The sequence below is a fragment of the Henningerozyma blattae genome, chromosome 3, assembly GCF_000315915.1.
Source record: "Henningerozyma blattae CBS 6284 chromosome 3, complete genome".
Taxonomy (NCBI): Eukaryota; Fungi; Ascomycota; class Saccharomycetes; order Saccharomycetales; family Saccharomycetaceae; genus Henningerozyma; species Henningerozyma blattae.
In genome coordinates this window covers 690427-702694 of record NC_020187.1, presented here as the reverse complement: position 1 = coordinate 702694, position 12268 = coordinate 690427, and the positions used below count along the sequence as shown (strand labels likewise).

The following is a 12268-nucleotide window of genomic DNA, read 5'->3' as shown; positions in this document are numbered from 1 at the left end:
TTGGTTTAATTAATTTTTGAATTACGTTTTCTCTTATATATTAAACTGGGTAAATCCTTAGTTTACTAACTCAAATATTTCCTATATAAAGAATTCTTTCCACCCTCTCTACTACTGCCACTCCGAAATTATTTGAATGTTCCTGAAAGCCCTTCTTGTCGTTTCTTTTTCTTTCTATTTTATTTTACATCTCCGGATAAAGGGTTAAAAATAATAGTATAGGGTTAATTAAAGTTAAATATGATAACTAGGGTTAGACTGATTTAGCAATATTCCCGTTTAATGTATGAGTCTGAATATATTATTAATAGTTATACAAGAGTATATATAGAGATACATAAACAGCTATCTAGTATAGTATTGATAAATCTGCTACGTTATAGAGAGGATGATCGGACAGATTCTCTACGGATTTTTCTAGAACGGTTACGTCCATGTCTAATCCATTGCATTACAGGTGGGAAACCTTCTTCAGGCAAAGGCTGCATATCTAACGGAACAAAATCTCCGTAATAACCAGATGATAGTGACCCACTAGTTGGTGATGCAGGTGGACTAGTAGTTTGAAAATTACGGTTTTCAGTGCGCAATAATGTATGTGTGTCATGTGGTGTGGTTGTTCCGGATGGACCACTTATTACTGATGCAACATGGGGGCGCTCTGGAGAAAATGGCACTGGACTAGATGAATGAGATGTTGCAGTACTTGAATCTCTTGAATTTGTTCTGTTAATTGCTATGTCGGAATGTAGTCTAGGTTGGGGTCTGATATTTGATGGTGATGCGGACATCGTACGTGCAGTTTCTTTTTCTGATAATATTCTATGTATATCTTTATCATTTAAAATATCCGCAATGATTTCTCCAACTTTATTAAATAGCTTCATAACCACAAAATGAGGTTGATCTAATGGATATTTTAAAGGTGTCTTGGGTGAAATCCAAAAATAAGGATTGATGTCGTCACAACTTCTATCTCGATTTAATAAATCCAATTTATATAGTTTCGACCATTGTTCGTAATCCAGTTCGAAATCCTCTTCTAATAAGATAATACCATGCATTTTCTTGATAACCATCAATAAATTATGCAGTTGTTCTAGTTTTGTGTGATATCCTGTATGTGAATACCATAATTTAGCATATTCGTCATCATCAGTGAAGGCTTCAAATAAATTCAAAAATGGCTCATCTTCTACTTGTTCTGGATTTTTCACTTCCGAACTAGATAAGCTTGAGAAAACATCACTATTGTTTCTGCTTCTAATTACAGGGTTCGAGTAACTGCTACTACTAGATCCATCATCTTCATTTAAGGGTGTTAATATTGTATGCTTTCGATATGTTTCACCAGCATTTGTTGTACTGTAATGTAAATCAGAACTGGATCGTACTCGTTTACTTTCTATTCTTTTTTTGTTTATATTGCCATCAAGATTAGACACTGCCCTCCGAGTTTTTTGTGATTGAGTAGGTGATAAACTATCACTACTATCTGGGGGTGCTTTATGTATTTCTGAAAGGTTATGGAAACTATGAGGTGTATTTCCCAATGAAGACGCTGTTCTATTAGAAGCTTGAGAAGGTTCACCATCACTCTCTATATTAGTATTAAAAGACGATGCTTGACTCAAAGTTCTTCTTCTCCTTATTTCACTTTCAATAGCATTAGCTAACCTTGATTGGGTTGAATTTGTACTACCCGTGGTTTGAGATTTACGAGATTTAGTTTCAGTATTCTTAGAAGTGCTATTACGTTTCTGCATTTTTTTAGAGTTCTGGCGTGTTGGCTGATGGCTTAAACATTGATTTTTAGAGTTTTCTTCATCTTCTTCATCTTCATTAGCATTATTTTTGTTTTGTTTGCTTGAAGATCCACCACCATTATTTCCATCGTCATCACGAAGTATAGTATTTATATCTCCATCATCTCCACTAAACATACTCCTACGGTTCAGTTGTAAAAAATTGATGGTACCATTCTTACTTTCAATTAATAAATCCTTAATACCCATATTTAACCGATCATATAATGTAAGATCTAAGGATTTAGACATGCTATATAAGGTATCACCCACTGTGGAAATTAAAGTAGACATCAATGGAATAGCCATAATTGACCAAACAATAAAAAAAGCTCTTCCAGCCCCCGTTTCTGGGTAATAATCACCATATCCAATGGTCAAAAGACATAAGAAACAGAAATAGATAGCCACAAAATAATTCCAACTTTCACAATAAACAAATACTAAAGCTCCTAATAACCAAAATGCAATGAAAACCCCAATAGTTAAGACTATAGAACGAACTTTTTGAGTTCTACTTGAAACTTTTCTCATTTTCATAATCAATTCAAAACTTTCTTCATCAGTTAATATCAATTCTCCTTTTAACACTTTATCATATGCTTTACTTCTCCTTCTTTCCACTTCATTAAAGAAATAAATTGGGCCAGATGATCTTGTAATAATACCTCTTGTAATAGCAATGATTAAACCTAGAATTATGACACCTGTTAAAGAAAATGCTAAGACAATGATTTTCCCAGCTACAGTAACTGGTAAAATATCACCTAAGCCCACAGTCAATAATGAAACGATGGAAAAATAAAGTGCAGTGCAATATGACATCCCCAAAATAGCTGAGAATACAGCAGCACCCCAACTTAACCAAATAGAAAATAAAACCGTGAAAACCATAACAACTCTTTCATTTGGAATTAAATTAAATTGTGGTGGATATTTTTTTAATTTATATCCAATAAAATGTATTGTTAAAGTACAAGTACAACCAAAATATAAAGCAGATGTATATGCAGCACACCAAAAACCAATACTCTTTTCATGATGGTCTTTAATCTCAGTACGAGCAAATACAATTACATCTACCAATAATATTCCACTTGCAATAGTCCAACCAACAATATTTAATATTTGTGACTTAACATAACGTACTTTTTTAGTAAAATGTAATAGTAAGACAAAGTTAGATAAAACACCGAATGCTAGCGAGAGAATGTTAAATACAAAGAATACAGGAGGATCATTATAGTAATGATGTGTGATGGTACCATCCGACTTGACCACTCTAGTGTCTTTCCATTTCTCTACGGCACATGCAATGGATAATGTATTTGCGACAGGGGCTAAACATGCTGTAATAACCGGAAAATAACACGATATAGAAAACCATACAGTAAACATGGGGCTTGCTGGGTCAGCATTAATAATACTTGCTCTTTTATTACTGAATTGTAGAACCTGCATCCATTTCAAATCCTCTATATCAGGCTTTAAAGCCGATGGGGCACTTGCAGCAGTAACTATTGGTTTAAGTTCAGGAATTTCATCATCAGAAACTAGGGTCATATTTTCATATTCTTCTGCTTACACCATATAGAATATAGTATAGTTCAATCTTGATAAATATATATGTATATTTATCTGTAAGTTTTTGTCCTTTCCTTAGTTTACTTAATTTTTTATATAGATGAATATCACAGCTTATAATGTCTAAAACAATACCCCTTTTTTATGTATATTAGTATACTATGTTGTTGTTGTTTTTCAATCTCAGTTTTTTACGTATTCTTGATTTTCCTACTTTTTGTCAGTTTACTTTTTTATGCTATGAAGATCTCAGGAAAACTCAAATATGCTAAAATATAGGTATTTATAACTCAATTTGCAAATAAGTTTAATATTCTAAAACTACGGCTTGGTGAAAAATAAAGAGGCTAACTATTAATTGGCGTATATTGTATGTACGAGTTCGCTATTTTTTGCTAATTTGAATTGCGAACCCTCTGCTTAAGTAAATTGTAAATATGTAAATATTTATTCTTGTAATATTTACTGTTGAGTATTGATTTTTACGTCCGTTTTTAGAAAGAAATAAACTTTTTCGGTTATCAAGTGATGTTTGGATGAAAACGTGAATTGGAAAAGACAAAAAAAAAGATTAGATTGATATTAGATTAATATGGAATTAATCACATTTTTGATAGCGCCGTTTACCAGTGTTATTGAAATATTACATCTCTAGAGACTTGATTTGCTATTAACTTGTTAGATCATATCTCTAAAAAGGTTTTTCTGACAAATACTACCCGAAAGGTAATGTAAAAAGAATGCTTAAATGTATGGTCGATATTGATTGATTATATGGAATATAGGGCTCACTAGGTTACTTCAAAGCCAGCTTCTAATGAAAGTATTAGTTATCTTATGCAGAGGGCATTATAGTAGTACATAAACATTTAAATAAGTTATATTTTGATGAACCATCCTTTCTTAAAAAGAATCATAGAAACACCACATAAAAAGAGAGAATACGCAATTAAAATGGCCAATGCTTCGATGTCAGTGGAATCTATAGTTGGTATCATCATATTGACAACCCCTGTGGTAACGTTACTCAACAAAAACATGATCAACCCGTTTCTATTACATGCTTCCAATGTAATTGGGACTTTAGAATCATAGTCATCATTGCCCAATAAGTTACCTATTAGGCAGTACATTGATAAAAAGCTTAGATTGTATGCAACAACCCAACTACAGTATGGTAAATTGGCAAATCTTCGAGATATATTATAAGGGTGGTATGCCATAATGATTTGATATATAGCAATTGAGATCAATGATGAAAGTAATAGCCCTGCAATTGGTGTTACAGTAGTTAATCTATCCCATGTGCTAATGCTTTTCTGTTGATTGTTTTTGATGTTAGATCTCCTAGATTGTTTGGTAGATGAACCATTCAAAAGGATATCTACTGATGGTTTATAAAGATTATTTTTAGTTGGTGCATTACCGAGGATATAAAATCCAGTACTTTGACCAAGTAAAAAGATAGAGCAATATCCAAAAAATGAAAGAATACCTTCTCTATTAGAATTGAATATATTAGTTCTAGGACCTAGAATCATAAACTTCAATAGTTGGCCCTCGTTATACAATTGACAAAATTCATAGGTTAATCCAATACCGAGGGCTATTAAAACCCTTGGAATGAATTCTGCTATAGGATCAACAAGAACTAAAGCAGGTGGTAGAAATGCAAGGGTTAAGAAGAAATTCCAATGAACGCCGTACTCTGTAACATGCTCTTGATATTCTAAATTTTTAACAAAATATGTTCTTAGTAATCCTATAACTAGTAATGTTCCACCTGATCTAAATGAAACAATAATTCGCTGAAATAAGGGGTTTTTGCCATTTGGACTCATCTTATCTTTCAATAAACTTCTAGCTGCGACAATACCATTACTAAATACAAATGAACCAACACCTAAATCCATTAGTGATGTTCCCCAAGTCTCTACCTTGGCAAATCTACGAGGGAAAATCTGAAAATCAACAGCCAAAATAGCAATCATAGTAATAACCAGCATACTGCTACGGTATGCAGTAAGGAATGGAATCTTTGGTAATGCAAAATCCTTTATTTCATCATTTTTCTGAATTTTATTTGAATTTTGCTTCTTGAACAATTTATTCTTGATATTATTGGCGTTAAATATGACTGCTGGTACAATAAGCAGTAGGTTTAATAGGACAATGTTATCCGAATATTTTGTAATTGATAATAACATAGAAATCCAATTTAATACGAAATCTAACCATATACTATTTCTATTATCAGAGTACAGATACCAGCAAACATAGGAAACTAATGAAACAGAGGTAACCAGGTTAATTTCTTCTATAGATCCACCGTCTAAGCCAGAAACAAATTCTTCTTTACGTTCTTTTAAAGTCGACATGACTTTTTTTATGATAGCTAATTATATTACTTTGTGATCTTTTATTAAAAATTAAACAACATATATCTTGAATTATTCCATGATTAATATATTAAAGCCTTTTCTTTTTTTCATACTTTTATTTACATAGGACCAACGCGTTATTTTCAGATTTTAGCACCGCCTTAAAATTTCGATACCATTATAAAGATTTATAATTTATCAATCATTGAAATTTTATAAGACAGATTAATATATTTGATAAACAATGATTAACAACAAAATATTATTAAACTTTAAGTCTCCCAAATAATTTATAATTTTAAATTATAATGAGTATCAGAAGACGCAATAAAATAAAATTACCTACTACTTCTACCAATTTTGATGACCAAGTGAATGATAACAATGATGTTCCAAAAATAAAGATAAAAGCAAAGATAAAGTTAAAACCAACCCTAGATATTGAAGATGATTATGATGATACAGCTAATCAGCAAGATGACTATAACACTGAACGAAGTGGTCTCCCGATCAAAATTAAATCCCTAAAAATAAAAAAAAATTGATAAATCATTTGAAAATACTGAAGATAACTTAAAACCTTATCAAAATAAAAATGAAACAGAAAATACTTCATCTGTTTCAGCATATAGTGATTTGAAATTTAAAAAATATCAGAAATAAATGTATTAAATTTAGAAGACATGGAAGATATGGAAGATATGGAAGATATAAAAGAAATATATGTACCATCTAATGGTAACAAAGATAATGGCACTTCATATTACTTACCTAATCTAGAAGAAATTAAATCTATAAAGGAGGAAAGAGCAATGAGGCGACAGCTTCCTAACTCATCAGAGAATTTCAAAGAAAAAGATTACTTAAAATTGTTGGATAATGATGATAAATTGGAAATTTTAGAGAATATTAAAAACACAGGAGGTGTAAAAAAAAGCAATGAGAAAGATACTGAGTGGGGATCTCACGAATTTAACGTAGAAGAATTTGATGATGCAAGGCTAGCTTTAACAGATAACGAAAGAGTAAAGCAATCCATTGAAAGAAAAGAACAAATCAAAAAGGCTATTGAAAGAAATAGTAAATATGACAGTCAAGAGAATGAAGATTGGGAAATCCGAGCGTTAAAAAATTCTGCCAATATAAAAGAGGTAGAGAGTGTCCCTTCTTTACCGATACTTTTTAAGTCTACAGGATCTGAAACTTTTTCTGAAGATCCTGAAGATTCTCTTGATGATATTTTGAGTGATTTAATTCGAAAAACAAAGTTAGAAAATTCAAAAATTAGTTTACAATACTCAGCTTTAGAAAATCAGAGTTCAATTCTACATACTGCAACTGGACAACTACTCATAGAATTAGCAGAATTTTAACAGATTTTATAGAGTTATTACTTTAAACAATAATTGAAGTAATATATTATTGCGTAGATTCAAAACCATTTGACGTATTTGTAATTCTGTATTTGTATCATCTTAATTATAAAGGAACACAATACTACATACATGTATCATTATTAATATATGCAAATATTATTTATATTTTGTAAAGTTTTTAGATTATATGCTTATGCAATAAAGTAAATATTATTATAAGTTAATTCGAACTGCAGCATTGTATTCTTTTGGATCATTGAACTTAATACAGTATATGCCGTCAACTACACCGTTAGCCAATACAGAGTCGCACAACGTGTTTGAATAAAACGGTTTAGTACCTTCTAGCAAAATGCAAACAGTGATGTGAGGAACTGTATTAGAACAACCTAAACCTGGAATTAATTTTCCCTTAGGATCATAAATACATTCCGAATCAACCTTTACAGTGGCTGTCATTATCTTATCATCAAAATACAGTTTGTCTAATTTGAATTTAAGTGTATCATTAACATCAATAGATAAAATGTTTGAGGCATTTGGATCGACATTTTCTTTAATTGGAGTGTCCTTCAATTTTTTTAAAATTGGTTTATAATGTTGTTGATATCTGCTCCACATATCTTTTTGAAATTGAGTTCCATTTTTAGCACTTGAAACATGTGATAAAGTAATGTGAAATTCCCTCTGATATTTATTTAAATCAAAATATTCAAGTAATGAAGTCTTTTTGGACAAATTAATATCAGATTCTGAAATTAAGTTAACTACAGTATTTATTAGTTCATTTTGTTCAGCAATAGTTGCAGAGTAATATACTGCATGTACATTAGGTTTCCTTACACTCTTCTTATTCACAGAATTATAGGAATTATCTTTTCCGTTTCTTTTGTTATTATTGCCAACATTTTTTCTTACTGTAGGCTTATAGCTTAATGCCTTATCAAATGCTTCTTTAAATTCCAAGTCAGTTGGAATAGTAGGCATTAAAATTGGAAATTCTAGATGAAGGTTTTGGGCAACAGTTTTGGCATTCTTTAAAGAAGAATCATCTTTTGATACAGTGAGCTCAATAATAAGATCAAACATTTCATCCGGTGGAGATTTAGAGTTAATAGGTTGTAATCTTTTCCAAAACCCACTCATAATTCCAAACGTTTTTTGCTCTCCATATTCATTCAGTTTTATACTTTGATGATTATCACCTCTTTGTAATATTCTTTCTTTAGTAATCTCTTTTATTATATCAAGGCTATCAATTGTTGCAAAAGACCATGCAATTACTTTAATATTAGTATCGTAGGGTAAATAATCTTCTTTTAATTCGTCTAGCCAAGAAAATAATTCCTTTCGTTCCCTAAATTGATGGTTATTTCTGTCAACAACAACGCATTTCATACCTGGTTTAGACAATAGAGCTAATGATCTTTTCATAAGTTCAGATTTATCTTTCCCTGTTATATCATCATTTTGAACAACACCCCATGACTTTGGAAATAAGTTCTGCAAGGTTAGAGCTGTGGTTGTCTTCCCGCAACCAATGACAGCAACTGGAAAGATTAAAAACTTTGTATTTTCATCAATTTTATCATAATTAATAGCATTTTTCAATTCTAATTCCTGCAATTTTTCATGACTTAAGATTTCCATACCAGTCATCCCATATGATTTTAAAAACATGTTCCTTAATTCAATAATACCAAAGCCAGACATATAATGTTCACATAATATAGGATCTGAATCTAATATAGGGATGACATAGTCTAGATACTTATTAGTAATAAACTTATGCTTCTTAAACCTAGATACTCTTGACTTGGTACAAATGTAATCTTTTGTGACCTCTCGCCATTGACGGTACATTAAATATGGTTCTTCAAATTTAAATTTGAAGAAAAAATCTGAATTATCTAAAAATAGATGAGTTCTAATGACAAATCCTTCCACTTCTTTACTATTATAGCTCCCAGTTTTAGAACAATTATCCAAAAATGATTTCAGGGATTTAATGTCTTCTTTAATTACATACTCAGTTGGTTTAAAGCCAAAATTTTCTCCAAATTCTTGAACTTTATTAATGGGCCATGTCTCAAAGTTAGGCTTGTTTAAATTAATTCCGTGTAAATATAGCCCTGCAGAATCATCTTTATAAGCTAATATATGTTCTTCGAATGAGTCATCACAATATTCAGCAACGGCTGTTATATCATTTTCATATAATTTGGCACCTAGGGTTTTTGGATCAATCTTTATTTTTTCTAGTTGTTCTACCAATTTCAATTCACCTGCTTCCGCATGATTTTTGTTAACATCATCACGAGGGCCAGTTGAATGTTTTGAACAGACAACTAATGAACCATCTTCTAAACCTGAAATGAAAATAATGCAACCATTAGTCTTCAAGGTAACTTCATAAGGTCCTTTAGTTTCTTTTTCGATCCAGTCCCATTTAGTTTTTGCTACTTCATCAATACTGAAAAATTTATCATAACCTCTAGCAATTATTCTTGGATTTTCTTTATCATCAGAGATGAAAAGTCCACGTGCTTCACATGGTAAAACAATATTGTTTTTACCATAATCCCATTCATTAAACTTCCAGCTAATAACTTTTTGATCACTATGAAATAAATTGCACTGAATACTATATGATTTTCCCCTGGAAGGAAGTTCTGAAGCTGTGTAGAGGGCTTTTACTAGATGTTTTACGTCTTCTTCAGCTGATATCATGATTCCATGCAGGTTTTATAAAAATTTATTTGCTGAAAAATTTGTCCCGTAATACAGTGAATTCCTAAATTTCTGAATGGGTAAAATAATAAAGCAGCAATAGAATTCTTTCCAAATATAACCAATTGACTAGCATTTTGTACTACAATATATCTTTCAGCATATATTAGCTTTCTTCGATGAACAATCTTAAGCATTTTTTATCATAAAACACATTTACCCGCACTTTCGGAGATTTAATCTCATAATAATAGGAATGTGGAATTTGAAATATATGAATACAATTGACTTAAAAATTTATTGATCTCTTAATAGCAAATAATGAGTGACATCTCATTTTTAAATAAGGCAGAAGTTTTAAGGTACTCCAGAGAAGATTTTAATAAGAAGAGCTAAGTTTTTGTATATTATTAATAGATAACGGCATTAAACTTTAGCTTCCTTCTCAAACAATGATCGGTGATATTGATATAGACGAAGCAGATGTTATTGTACTCTCGAGAGATCTTGAAAAGATTAACAAGCTATCTCTTCAGATTAATAAATCTCTCGTACAAATTGCGGATACAACTGGCCAGTCTGGAGAACTTTTTACCCCTATTTTATCAAGAAATAACATGCTAGCTACACTTCAAAGAAATATCGAAAGTGCCTTAAATTCAGTTGCTTCAGTGAAAGATTTAGCTAATGAAGCTTCCAAGCATGAAATTATTTTGAGTAAAGGGATTGGTAAAGTTGGCTTAAAAGCTTATATACAAGCCATTCATAAACTCGATGATATGCTGGAAGATATCAAAACAAGTTCCAAAATGGACCAAAAAAATTCCGAATTTAGTGGTATACTTACTCATTTGAGTAGTTTAATCAAATCTAGTGAAAATAAATTAAAATCTTATTTTTTAGCAATCCTTTCATTGATTAAACCTTTCGATCCTCAAATATATATGGACAAGAAAGTTCCTTTCCCATATTTTGAAGATGAACACTTACTTGAATTAACTATTATTTTAGATTACTTTTTCAGTTCTCCAGAATATCCAACAATTGAAAGAATATTAGTACAGGAAAGAAGTGAAATGATAATGAAATCCCTCTCTTCACTCGAAAATTTTGCCAAACAAATTCCAGCTTCGAAAGGTATAAAATTTGCTAAAGGTAGTAGTGGTATGATGAATTATTCCCAAGCCTTATTAGGCTTTGTAGCGATTGAAAGTACTTTAGTAGATGATTTATTTTCTCAACAGGCTGATTTTAGACCTCTTGTATTTAAAAGTATCATACAGCCGGTTCTGGACGGTTATAGTAATTTATTTGATTCAAATGTAACATATGTCAAAAATAATTTACAAGATGCAGACGTCTTTAGTTTTGAATTAATTGATTGTGTAAATAATGTAATAAGACAATTGAGAGGTACCCCATTACAAGATTATACTCGATTAATAATGAGTGCACAAAATATTCAAAATGTTACCCAATCTATATTCAAGGATGTTATTGAACATATTATCATTACTGTTAATAATATGACTACAGTACCTGCTGATAACGGCGTTGCTGAAGGAACTGTAGACACAATGACTCGTTTAAGAAAATTAAGTGAATATCAAACAGGTGTTCTAGGCGCTATTCAAAATATGTCTAGACAGGATTGGCTACCATCATCATATAAGGAAAAGGAATATACTTCTCAAAATATCAACATCAATCCTAAAGATACGAGGTCTTTACTATCATGCTTTTTAGGTGATTGTATCGATACTTTAATCATTAGTTTAGAGAGAAGAGCCCAAAAAATATTATTACCTAATCAGGAACCTGACATTGCTAATCCAAATAGTAAAAGAAATACGTTGAAACCAAAAATTGGTAATTTCTTAATTTCTAATTTAGCCATGGTAGGACAAATTGTGGAAAAGTCAGATTTAAATTCTTTACTAGGAATGACTGGACATTCTAGGTTGGATAAATTACAGAAAAGGTATATTAATTATATTGTTTCGGATTGGAGGGATTTGACTGCCAATTTAATGGATTCTGTCTTCGTTGATAATTCAGGAAAAATTTCTCAATCTAAGGATAAAGAACAAATTAAAGAAAAATTCAGAAAGTTTAATGATGGTTTCGAAGCTCTTGTATCTAATTTTAAACATTATAAAATCACAAATGAAGAATTAAAGAAAGTTATGAGGTCTGAAATTATTTCTTTAGTATTGCCTATGTATGAAAGATTTTACAGCAGATATAAGAATTCATTTACACATCCCAGAAAACATATTAGATACACTCCGACTGAATTAACAACTATTTTGAATCAATTGGGGAGGTAACTGTGTATAGAACTAAGTAGCATCATGTTAAAGCTAATACATATATTTTGATGTAGATAGTA

General features: G+C 30.9%; 5 protein-coding genes across 5 annotated transcripts; 2 read left to right on the top strand and 3 right to left on the bottom strand.

Moving 5' to 3' along the window:
- Positions 1 to 377: 377 nt before the first annotated feature.
- Positions 378 to 3368, bottom strand: TOK1 (Tok1p; the record flags this gene model as incomplete). Its single annotated transcript, XM_004179567.1, has 1 exon — positions 378 to 3368. One exon carries the CDS (start codon positions 3366 to 3368, stop codon positions 378 to 380), a length of 2991 nt encoding a protein of 996 aa, XP_004179615.1.
- An 899-nt stretch (positions 3369 to 4267) lies between these two features.
- GWT1 (glucosaminyl-phosphotidylinositol O-acyltransferase) lies at positions 4268 to 5767 on the bottom strand (the record flags this gene model as incomplete). The annotated part of the gene is made up of 1 exon (XM_004179566.1): positions 4268 to 5767. One exon carries the CDS (start codon positions 5765 to 5767, stop codon positions 4268 to 4270), a length of 1500 nt encoding a protein of 499 aa, XP_004179614.1.
- A 686-nt stretch (positions 5768 to 6453) lies between these two features.
- Positions 6454 to 7143, top strand: NTR2 (Ntr2p; the record flags this gene model as incomplete). The annotated part of the gene is made up of 1 exon (XM_004179565.1): positions 6454 to 7143. The coding sequence occupies one exon, from the start codon at positions 6454 to 6456 to the stop codon at positions 7141 to 7143; it is 690 nt and encodes a 229-aa protein (XP_004179613.1).
- A 216-nt stretch (positions 7144 to 7359) lies between these two features.
- TRL1 (tRNA ligase) lies at positions 7360 to 9876 on the bottom strand (the record flags this gene model as incomplete). The annotated part of the gene is made up of 1 exon (XM_004179564.1): positions 7360 to 9876. One exon carries the CDS (start codon positions 9874 to 9876, stop codon positions 7360 to 7362), a length of 2517 nt encoding a protein of 838 aa, XP_004179612.1.
- A 452-nt stretch (positions 9877 to 10328) lies between these two features.
- EXO70 (GTP-Rho binding exocyst subunit EXO70) lies at positions 10329 to 12206 on the top strand (the record flags this gene model as incomplete). The annotated part of the gene is made up of 1 exon (XM_004179563.1): positions 10329 to 12206. One exon carries the CDS (start codon positions 10329 to 10331, stop codon positions 12204 to 12206), a length of 1878 nt encoding a protein of 625 aa, XP_004179611.1.
- Between the last annotated feature and the right edge of the window lie 62 nt (positions 12207 to 12268).